The 12278-nt window shown below is 41.8% G+C and overlaps 1 protein-coding gene across 1 annotated transcript; it reads right to left on the bottom strand.

Moving 5' to 3' along the window:
* Positions 1–625: 625 nt before the first annotated feature.
* Positions 626–10506, bottom strand: LOC119577790 (polyadenylate-binding protein 4-like). Its single transcript, XM_037925356.1, has 4 exons — positions 10249–10506; positions 4933–5040; positions 3070–3366; positions 626–2899 (listed from the first exon to the last, which is right to left on the bottom strand). Exons 2-4 carry the CDS (start codon positions 5020–5022, stop codon positions 1349–1351), a joined length of 1938 nt encoding a protein of 645 aa, XP_037781284.1. The 5' UTR covers positions 5023–5040; positions 10249–10506; the 3' UTR covers positions 626–1348.
* Between the last annotated feature and the right edge of the window lie 1772 nt (positions 10507–12278).

The following is a 12278-nucleotide window of genomic DNA, read 5'->3' as shown; positions in this document are numbered from 1 at the left end:
GGGGAAAGAGAGAGGAGATGGGGGAGAAGAGAGAGAGGAGTAGGGGGGAAGAGGGAGAGAGAGGAGAGAGGGGAGAGAGAGAGGAGAGAGAGAGAGAGAGAGAGAGAGAGAGAGAGAGAGAGAGAGAGAGAGAGAGCGAGCGTTGAACTGCGTCTGTAGGGACGACTTGAGGTTGGAATTCGGATGGTGAAAGTCTGGGAGGGGGGGGCATAATGATGGAACGCTGAATAAAGATCTGGCGGTCTCGGTGGCAAGAGGATTGACATGGATTGCAGAGAAAAGGTAGTGTTAAGAACGCTGTCCATTCATTGAGCAATATAATTTTGTTTTTAACTATGCCAGGTGTGATGGGTCTCCATCTATTGTTATTGCCCACAGTGCATTTTAAAATTAGTAAATTTGGCAGCATATTTCACACCACCGACTAATACAGCCAATACAATTCTACAAGTTGCTAACCTTTAAAGGACCTACAAATTCAACTTTCAACCTGACTAGCAGGATTGCTGTTGGCAAGCACCCTACAGGATGCACTCAATTTACTGAAATTATTCTTAAGAAACCTCTATTTTCATGAGCTTGTGGGGCATCAGAAGAAAGACATATGGATAATAAAGTATCAATATAAGGTTATAGAAACAGAAGTTTATTGTTGCCAATTTTTCCTTGAGTTTCGTAGCACACTGTTACAAAAAGTTTTTTTAGAGTTTTATAGATGTTACTGTTATCGGATTTTTCGCCCAATGGTGGGGCATTTTTGTTTTTTATACAAAGTTTTTTAAGGTTTTATTTTTCCTTTATTTTATTTTTTTCACCTTTTAAAACAGGCATGTCGGAACTGATCAACTAAAACCTGACTCCCATTCTCTTCTAGAACATTCTTGTTGACAATGTTCTGACCTGCCGTTGGCGTTAATTATAATGAACGATGTGTTACATTATAATCAACTGCATTAATAGTAGGCTACTGTCTTATGGGTTTTTTATATTTTACGATTTTTTTTAGATTTTTTGTATATATATGACACCTACTTGACAGACTGTTCACGTGGTTGTGGTCGAACCTAAACTATGCCGCATCTATTGGAGTAAAAATAAAAGAAAAAAGAAAAAAAAAAGAAAGAAAGAAAAAAAATACAGCGTGCAAATAATAAATGATGTCCTTTACAAATATTGCTAATTAACCTTGAAATAAAAATAACCAAATGACAACAAAAAAATTAAAAATAAATAAAATACACATAAAAACTCCAATGACTGGGAACAAACTGTAAAACTAAAATAAGCAACATGCAGCACTGATAATGGGTTGTTAAAATATAGGAGGAATGCTTGCTGTAAGGCATGTTTACATGTCCTCCTTCTTCTGAGCAGCAACAGCAACAGCCACCACCTGCTGCTTGGCCTGATGGGCCTGGAGCACAGCCACAGCTTCCTCCACCTTTGCCTTGAGGGAGTTGCGATCCTCAAGCATGTGCAGAAGATCCGAGTTGTCAATCTCCAGCAACATGCCAGTGATCTTACCCGCAAGCTCGGGATAGATGTCGCGAATGAGGGGGAAAAGACGTTCTCCCAGCATCTGCTTCTGCTCCTGAGGCAAGGCAGAGGCCAGCATAGATGGAGTGAGTGGCTCTTGTCCCTGGATGTGCACAGCGGGCTGGACAACAGGGGCCACTGCAGCGGCTGAAGCTGGGCCGCCTCCAGACACAGCTGGCGGATTGCGCATGTTGGTTGTATACTTGTAGTTTGAGGCGCGTGCTGCAGATGAAAGTGCAGGTGGAACTGCACCAGCATTTGGTGCAACAGGCCTGGCTGCTTGCATCAAGTTTGGGATTTGCTGCTGCTGAGCAGTTGCAGCTGCTGCAGTAATAGGACGGACATTGCGTGGTGCTGGCTGTGCTTGGCGAGGGGCTGATCTGTAAGGGGCAGCCTGCATTGGGAAAGCACTGGCTGCCTGAGCACCTGCTCGCACCTGGGCCGTTGGCTGAGTTGGCCAGCGAGGAGTTGCCCTGATCTGAGCCATCTGTGGTGAGTAGAAACGCTGAGCTTGTGGCATGGTAGGCATGAAGTAGCTGGTGCCACTTGGTTGGAACATTTGTCCCATCTGTTGCATGCGCATACCAGCCACACGCTGCATGTACTGAGATGCCAGATGTGCCTTACGATCCTCACGACGTTGAGCGAGGGCGACATACAGAGGCTTACTGACCAAGATACGGCCATTCATCTCTGTAACAGCACGGGTAGCTTCCTCAGGTGTTGAGAAGCAAACGAATCCAAAGCCCTTTGAGCGACCATCTTCAGTCATAACCTTGGCACTTGTGATGGTACCATAGTTGGAGAACTCCTTGCGGAGCCTTTCATCATCGATGGTGTCATCCAAATTCTTGATGTACAAGTTCACTCCTTGGTATCTGTTCATGCGCTCGATCTTCATCATCTCGAATTTCTTCTTCAGCTCCGCTTGGCGTTCTCCTCTCTTCTGAGCCCTTCCTACATAGATCTGCTTCCCATTCATTTCCTTTCCATTGAATTCCTCACAGGCTTTCTCAGCTGCTTCAGGTTCTTCAAATGCAACAAAACCAAAGCCCTTGGATTTGCCATCCTCATTTGTCATTACTCTATGACTGGTAATCTTGCCAAATTGCGAGAAAATCTCGTAGAGCTTATCATCATCCAGGTCATCACCGAAGTTCTTAACGTACACATTAGTGAAACGTTTAGCCTTCTCTCCCAACTCTTTCTCCCGTTCTGCCCTGGGGATGAACTTGCCTACGTAAACTTTCTTGCCATTAAGCAACATACCATTCACTTTCTGGATAGCACTCCTTGCTGCTTCCTCGGTTTCAAAATGTACAAATCCATAGCCTTTGGAATTGCCAGCCTCATCTGTAGCAACCTGTTGAAGAAGAGAACAGATTTTTAGTCTCAAGGATGTGGTTCAAAGTTTTTAAGTACATCAACTACCTATGTATACATGGTAAAATGAAAATAAATGCAACTTGTGACTGATTATTAAATTTTCCAGAAAATTTGTCAGGCTCTGGTATCACCGGAAATTATGCTTACCTTGCAGCTGAGAATATTCCCAAATGCAGAGAATGTATCATACATGGCCTTGTTATCAATAGATTTATCAAGGTTCTTGATGAACACATTGCCAACACCAGACTTTCGAAGGGAAGGGTCACGCTGCGACCACATGATTCGGATCGGCCGACCCTTCATCACATCAAAATTCATTGTGTCTAGGGCTCGTTCAGCATCAGCTGGTTGCTGGAAGTTGACATAAGCATAGCCCAGAGAGCGGCGAGTAATCATGTCTCTGCACACACGAATGGAGAGCACAGGTCCAGCAGATGAGAACTGAAAACAAATGTGTATTGTTATACTTCACAGAAGGGGTGGGCGAAAAAGTAGGGAGGGATTAGTGAACAAATGAGCCTACTGTTTGTAAATCTGTTGGATACACAGTAACATGATATTACCGTTAAGAAGTTGAGGAATGACATCAAGATACCTGCAGAATAAACTGTACTAAACTAAAGATAGGGAAAACATATTGCAACTTCATGTGGTTATCATTTTAGATACTGAGTAGGGTAGGACAAAAGATATGATTCTAAACGGAGATATCAGCAAACTGAACATGTGGTGATCAGATCATGAGTCAAGAGAAGGCAGTAAGTCCTATAAGGTAGAGAGAGCACACACAATTTGGAAAATTTCCTCATGTGTAGCTTCCTTGAACTGAGTCTGCTGGCATAAAATCTAATTAAGTATGGAGATTATGCATGGTCTGAACAAGGCTGTATTCTATTAAGCTCCAAGTGTAAACAATAGCGGAGGAAACAACAATCCAGGCAACCAACCAATCCCATCCAATGGCTTTCACCTCGGAGCTGGCATAAGATGGCACTTCCAAGACCCTTACCAACAATGTTCGTGTTAAGAAAATGAGTTTAGGGAGAGTCACGCATTTTTTAACACAGATCCATTATTTGCAAAGGACAAGAAAGATAAGCTGTCTGCTGCCCTCTCAGGGATGCCAACCATCGGAAGGACTGGGCAGATGCCTGCATTATTTATTCCTCAACTAATGGTAACACCAGGAAATTAACAGAGTCCATCCTCATCTAGACTCGCCTAATTTCAACCATAATTTAAACTTCATTCCAACAGAGGCTGCTCTAGCAAGCTACACCTTTCAGCAGTAGTCCAAACCTGTCCATCCTTGCCACCTTAGAGAATATAGACCTTAGCCAACAATAGATCTTGCCACCCACTATGGTGTTCCACCTGCTGTCACCTCCTCCATAACCAGGATTCTTGTCCATCTACTTGTACCTAAAGTAAACTGAATTGATATATTTTTCCCCTTTCTTTAGAAGGCTAATGTTTACAATGAAAGCACTCTTGATGCCACTTCCTCACAATGGAATTTTGGCAAAGAAGTATATTGGGGCCGATATACTATATTTCTAAATTCCATTACTTCTCTCCACAATTTTGTTTTTGTAAATCTAAATGTCTAATGGAGACCTTCTGCAGAACAAAGGATACATACCAAGACAATAAAAGACACATATACCTACAGCCGATTACAACACCCTTACTTTCCCCATGACTGCAACTTGTAATAGCTGTCACCTCTCTCAAACATTTCTGTAACTTCCTGAAAATATAAGTAGCTACCAACTATTATTCCATACATTCATTACTTTCACAAAAGCATACTTACAACTTCTTTTGGACAAGTCACAGGGTGATTAGGAAGGGGGGGTTACTGGCCCCTGCCACGTGTGTTTGACGAGGGTCGAGGAGTCTGTCTTTGTGTTTAAGCTTAAAAAAAAAATTCAATTTTTTTTTTGTAAAGTCATATAGGCATCAACAAAATATCACCTGAAGGCCTGACATCTGTACAGTGCTAACCTTTTCGAAGAGCATGGCCTCTGTACAATCCGCATGGAGATCCCCCACGTAGAGCGAGGCTAGAGGGTAGCTAGGGCCACTGGGATTCATTCTGCAGCCAAATCACACCTGTCGGTTCAACATTTAAATTAGTCAAGGTCTGTTCACCAAAAACAGATAAGCCTTGGATTTAACTAAGTATTCTCTACTAATCATATTGTCAGTGTCCCATCAAAGAGTACATTCATGAGTACAAGTCCTATTCCACTTCATGCAACCTTGAATAATCTTACCCTTTAGCTCGTCTAAATTTGTCTACACTATTTATAAAATTTATTTCAACATTTATAGGAACTTGTTGCTACGACATGCAAAACACTACAAGAGAAGTTTCCATAGTAGCTACTTGTGCAACATACAATACTGTGGTCTTCATAGTACTTACAGTAAGAACATAAAAGAAAAACAATCTATTCTTACATTACATGTATAGTCTCCCAAAGCGGTATATTTCTATTGCTATAACTGGCAAACCATTTTGTAATGGTTGCATACGAATTGACGATCACACTTTCAACCTACAGCACCATTCTACTATACGCCCAAATATTTTTATCATTATCTGAGCCCTAAGGAGATAATGTACACTTAGAACTTCATCTTCTAGCGAGAAGGAGGAGGAGGAGGAGGAGGAGGAGGAGGAGGAGGAGAAGAGGGAAGAAGGGGGGGGAGGAGGAGAAGGAAGAGAAGAGGGAAGAAGGGGGGGGAGGAGGAGGAAGAGGAGGGAAGAGAAGAAGGAAGAGAAGGAAAAGGAGAAAAAGCAATCTAGGAGGAAGAGGATCATGCAATAATATTAAGGAAGTCCTTCTTATAATACATGGTATTTACAACAAGACATCAAATGGTTCATGGTTAATGGTGATAACAAACAAACATGCTAGGCAAAGGTCATATATGGTGAAATATTGTGTGAAAGGGTAAAAATTAGTTAATAAGGATAAGTGGGCAAAAGGGAATGAAGAGTAAGAAAGAAATTGGCAGAAGAAAAGACCACATAAAATTAGTTAAGGCTGAGGTCCAAGGTAGGTATGATCCCTCTACAATGGGTCTCAGTCTCCATCTCTGGATCCTATTCCTGCCCACCATGACCAGCAGTGCAGGTGGTATTACAGATAATTAGTGATTTAATAACTAGAGATGATATAGCATGCAAAGAAAGCAGTCTACTACCATCTCAAACAAATATAGACACTGGAAAATGATAAAAGCTAAAACTGCTTATGAAGAAAAGAGAAACCAAGATAGCAAAGGGCAGGCATGGAGTCTTATCACTATACACATGTGCTTCTATGCACCCAGCCTACAAGCCTCACACCTTTGGGCCACATGCAGGCTGTCAAGCATCTAGATCAAAGGAATAAAGTGTACTGGTCATGGTATTGCTTGATATCAAAGATCCACCAACTTCAATCCACAACGTGCTTATCTTTTCTTTGCAATTACCACAAAAGTCAAATTGTAAATAATTACCAAGGTTAATATTCAAAATAAAACAGCACAAAAATACAGAAAAGGAGAGATACCCCTATATAAAAAGGTATTAAAAATAGTAACCAAGTAAATTATTGTAATCCTTATTAAAGTGTGAATCTAGGATTAATGTTAAAGTCTAGCAAAGTTGTAGTTTCTGTACTTTGTCCTCCTGAAAAGGCGAACCACCCAGGTGATTTGTCAAAGAACCAGTAAACACTGCCGAACAAGTGGGAGAGACTTGGAAGGAGTTTAGCATGGTGGGCTTTAATTCAAGAGTCCAACTCAAGACAATTACAATTAACAGAATATAGACTTAAAATAAATATTGCTTATGCACAAGCAACTACTCTTACACTGCTTGAAGTTACTGGTCTCTGAATACCAAAATGGATATAGAGCTGACAACAGACCAACCTCTTTAATAGGGATACTAATCCAGCTGGTGTTTGATATACACGCTGTTCACTGTGCTGTTTTATCAACTTTTACATAGAGATGGCTTTACAATTACATAAAGCACTTCTATATCAAAGAATCAAATGCCAAGCCAATCAAAATTGAAAATTCAATTTCCTGATTTTATAGAAAAGAAAAAATCTAACCAAAAGTACCATTAGTAAGGTAGTCAATTTTTTTTATATTACAATTTAGAAATTTTACAATTTAAGTGTTCATTATTCAAGGAATGAGGCAAAATACACATGGTAAAGTAAACCTAGAAACCGACTCTTTGGAGAGCATTTTGGGACCAAACCGAGTACATACAATTAATTATAGAAATACTTAAATGTTGCTAAGTAGACATGTACTTCCCCAATGTCCAAACCCTTTATTGGATAATCCAAAGGACTGGCATTAAGAACTAGGTGTGGCCCTTGGCTTTTGACCTTAACCCCTCACCACTAGGTAAATCCCTGAGCATGATAAACTAGTGATTTCTGGCAACGCCCAGACAAGGGGTGTAGGATTCTGCTACATCAAGCCAAACGTTTTGCTCTATGCATTCTGGTGTGTCACTGCACGTACAGGTGTACCCCCACAGCCCAAGAGGTTTATGATAACGCTGGTACATGTGACCCAGCAGTGATGGGTTAAAAAAGAAAATGCCTTCCATTGTTGCACCAGGATTACACAAATCTAAAAAACGTTTGAAATGTTTATACCATGTTTAATGACATTGGTTAAGGAGAACCTTTGATTGGAAGGGGAGGGTTTTAGGTTCATTCTGTTATATTTGTGCATTGAGGATGGGGTTCTAGTTGGTACTGTTAGAGGACTGTTGAACCTCAAGTTTGGTTTCATGTGGAAAATAAATAACTGAAATAAATAAATTCTTAATTTTTCTTTATGCATCATTTTGTCGGGCTGTTGACTATAATGAACGACAAGTTGACGAAAATCAGTGACCTCTCTCATTTATCATCTAGATGTACCAATTAATTCTTTATATTCCTTTTATATTAGTACCAATATTTGAGTTTGATTTTCCAAGAAAACTGTCAATGTTGGGCAACATTGCCAAATCAAGACTAAAAATTAGAGATGACCCCTTTAATGGTTCACCAGTACTTAATAAATAATTTAAATAAAACAAACACTTTATATAGTGCATCTTTAAAGCGCTCTCTCAATGTATATGCACATTTTACAAACATTTCCTACAGCCTGAAAAACATGACAAACCAAACCAAGTACATTTCATCAGCCTGTGCAAAAGCTCAACCACTGCACCACTAGTGCACACAAACATGATGCAAGCTTTCCCACTTGCCACATCACATGGGTGTGAGAAGTCCCCCCCCCCAACCCATCATCCCTTCTCTTATTCCTCAGTCACAGTTTATGAATTAGTCTAAAAAATTTTCCATGCAATAACTCCATTAAGCAAAATTCCAAGTAAATATGGCAAGTGGCAGATATGCATCCATACCATTGTAGCCACAAGAGGTGGAGGAGAAGAAAAGTTAGTTTCCTGAACTATAATCCATGCATTAAAATTAGCCCACAGCCTACCCATGCCACAACATTCTGGTAAATTACCTAAAGTCAATGTATATTTAGAAATTAATTTATGTCTCGTTAAGAGTGAGGCAATTGTTACTGAAAGCGACACTTCCTCCAGAGACTGCATTCCAAAATCAGATTTTTAAAGGTTTTTCCACTGCCCAACGACTTTGGGGAATGTGTGGGGAACTGGGAATTGAAGGGGGGGGGGGTAATGAATGGCACTGGACGTTAACAAGAACCTGCAGAAATCGAAGAAAGTGATTTATGAAACTTTAAAGACAATTTTTTGAAGACCCATGCCACACCTTGCCTGATGAGCACAAGTAAACAAGGCCAAAATACAATTAAAGTCTGCTAACACCACCATTGAAAATCTACTCCATTTTCGAAAAACACTACAGGACCAAACCCTTCGTTCGGGAAAACAATCTACAGGGTTTCCCATAATCCACACCCCTCGTGGTAATCATACAATGCGTGCTAACCAATAAACCAACCTTAACTTAACCCTGTGGGATTTATACACTACGATTTATATATTCCCCAGCCAGGGGGTTATGCCCCCTGGACCCCCTGGGCAAAACCACAGACCTTTATAAAGTGAAACACCAAAACGTTTCTTCACTTTTATCTATGGTCAAAATTCCTTGGTTTCTAAAAAATTTATGGAGGGCATTTGGGGCACTTGATGGGCTCAGATATCAGGCCGAGATAGATACTTATCTATTTGTTCTGTATATCCACAATATCGCCTTAAAAATGACCAGGAATCGACACAACTCGCTTAAAATGAACCATTTCCTCGCCGGCAACGGCTTAAAGCGTCACGTCTGTTCTAATCCTCGCGAGGGGAACGTGGATGGAGGCAGTCTCGGAGCACCTATTTTTTTGGTCGTTTCCCAGTAAATACAAGGACGCTGCGGATTTAACTACAATGCCTCCTCCTCTACTTTTTATGCCCTACTTGACGGCTGTGCCCTTTTTTCCCCTCTATCTCCGTGCGTCGCTCTCGGTAGCATTTAACCACGAGTGAAATTTAGGGATTAATCAACAAAAGGGAAAAAAGTTTTTAACTTTAGAAAATACACAAAATATAAATGATAAATAAACAAGATTCAAAGCAAGCGCAGGAGATTAAAGACAAGAAAAGGGAGGAAATGTGGGGAGGAGGGAGGAAGACAAAAGGGAGAGAGAACAAGAGAGGAGACACAAGAGGAAAGTGGAGAGAAGGCATAATGTGAGAGAGAGAGAAAGAGAGAGGAAGAGAAAGAGAGGAGGACAGACGAGGAAATGAGGCGCGTGGAGGAAGAGAGAGAAAGGAGTACGAGAAAGAGCGAGGCAGGAGAGGAGAGGGAAAGAGAGGAGAGGCAAACAGAGATAAGGAGTGAAATGAGAGAGAAAGAGAGAGACAGAAGAGGACAGGAAATAAGCGCAGGCGAGCAGGGTAAAAAATGAGAGGAAAGAGAGGGGGGAAAGGGATGAAATCAAGAGAGACACGAGGAAGAGAAGCAAGAAACCAGAAAACGGAAAAGAAAGGCGAGAAACGCGGCGGCCGGGGAAGCGAGAGGAAGGCGAGAGCGAGGCCCCGAGAGGCGGGTGTCCACGCGGCGGCGGCGGCGGCCATGACACCTTCCCGTGCGGCCATATGGCGCCCGGCCGCCGCCGCCTTCCCTCCTTTCCCCGGCCGCCCGCGAGCCGCCCGCGCCCGCCCTCCCCGGGCCAGGCAGGGCGGGCGGCCGAAGCATGCACGGAAAACAAAAAAAGCAGCGGGACTTCCCTCCCGCGCGAGATACTCACCAGCAAATGTCACACTTAAATCACGAGCAGCTTTTTTCGCACTTCTGTTTCTAAAACCGTTTGCAATTTTTATGGGGATTTTTTGGTTATTTTGTGATTTTTTTTGGTATTTTTTTAGATTTTTTTTTTTTAGAGTTTTATGACAAAGTTTATTTTTTGTTTTTTTTTTTCGAGTGGTGTGTGAGACTAATAAAATTAGCGACACACAACCACACGTGAACAGACCCTACGTTGAAATGAAATAGGGGTCCCGAGCCAACGACTCCGGCTTATATATATACCCTCGGACCGTGGCTCGTCCATATCCCTCCCCGCCGAGAAGTAGAGCAGATTTCACAATGGGATTTATTTCGTATCTTTTCTACTTGGCTTCTGCCAGTGGTGTAATTTGGCATGGCTGTTGTATATAATAGTTTGTTGGGAATTTAGTGTGTTTTAAGGACCTGGAAGCTGTTGAGGGAAGTGAAATCGCGTTTTAGAATTATTGTGAAAGTTGTATTACTACGCGGGGGATTCACAGTCACTGAAAATGCCGAACCGAGGGAAATTATACACTATTTTTGTATAATTCCCAACCAGTACATTAAGATATTACATAGCATGAATATAAAAAATTTATTGAAATGTAAAATTCCATTATATGCTGACTAATTCGACATTATACGTAATCATGGAAGTTTCTCTTGGAGATTATCGTACAAATGAATCAAGGCCAGTAACTGGTACGTGACTGGAGCTAAAAGACTTGAACCAGGATTTTTGACATTCATAAAAGTACTAGGCTTTATTCGTTATGCATTCAGACCCTTCTTTCGATAGATTCACTGACTTGAATAAAGTTTACTGTAGTCACGCAGGCGCACTACAGTAGTTGCAAATCCAACACATATTTCAAATGATGATTTTACGATTCATTTTCGTCTCACCTCATTTTTATCTTATCAGATTTACGGGAGGTTATTGTTTGGTATCATAATCTTACCGTTAAGCTCATTTATATTGAATTTCATTGATGATATTATAAACTAAAGAGATTTTTTAAATCACTCGGCGCATATTGTTAATTCTCCCGTATCTTTCTTTTAAAATCTCATGCCTTTACCATGCTACACATAACATACAATAATCTACATACTTTTACATCTAAAAAAAAAGTACTCCATAAGACTGAAGGTGCCGTTAGCGATTGACAAAAGTGAAAGTAGAGCGAAGCCTGACCGTAGCCCGTGGATTGGTAAATTCGGGAAAATACACAGGTAGCGCTCAGAACAAAGTGTTATAACGCATGCATACATATACACAAATGATTCATACAAGTATACACGCAGAGGGTATATTCATGCAAGCAGCGTGAGCAAAAAAATACCTAAGAATGACTGATTAAAATACGCTTACAGAGAGAGGGAGGGGGGGGAGGGAGGGAGTGAGGAGAGAGAGAGAGAGAGAGAGAGAGAGAGAGAGAGAGAGAGAGAGAGAGAGAGAGAGAGAGAGAGAGAGAGAGAGAGAGAGAGAGAGAGAGAGAGAGAGAGAGTTAAAAACTAACAGAGACACACATCCATACACACAAACACACACACACACACACACACACACACACACACACACACACACACACACACACACACACACACACACACACACACACACACACACACACACACACACACACACACACACACACACACACACACACACACACACACACACACACACACACGCACGCAGGAGGAGGAAGGGAGAGGAGAGGAGGAGGAGGAAGAAGGGAGCTGAAAGGAGGAGGAAGGGAGAGGAGGAGGAAGAAGAGGGAGGAGAGGAAGAGGAACAGGGAGAGAAGAGGAGGAGGAGGAGGAAGGGAGAGGAGACGAGGAGGAGGAAGGGAGAGGAGGAGGAAGAAGGGAGAGGAGAGGAGGAGGAAGAAGAAGAGGAAGGTTGAGGAGGAGGAGGAAGGGTGAGGGTGAGGAGGAGGAGAAGGAAGGGAGAGGAGATGAGGAAGAGAGAGAGGAGGAGGAGGAGGAGGAATAGGGTGAGGA

The sequence above is a fragment of the Penaeus monodon genome, chromosome 10, assembly GCF_015228065.2.
Source record: "Penaeus monodon isolate SGIC_2016 chromosome 10, NSTDA_Pmon_1, whole genome shotgun sequence".
Taxonomy (NCBI): Eukaryota; Metazoa; Arthropoda; class Malacostraca; order Decapoda; family Penaeidae; genus Penaeus; species Penaeus monodon.
Note: the sequence above shows the minus strand (reverse complement) of the source record. Positions and strands in the feature narration are given on the sequence as shown.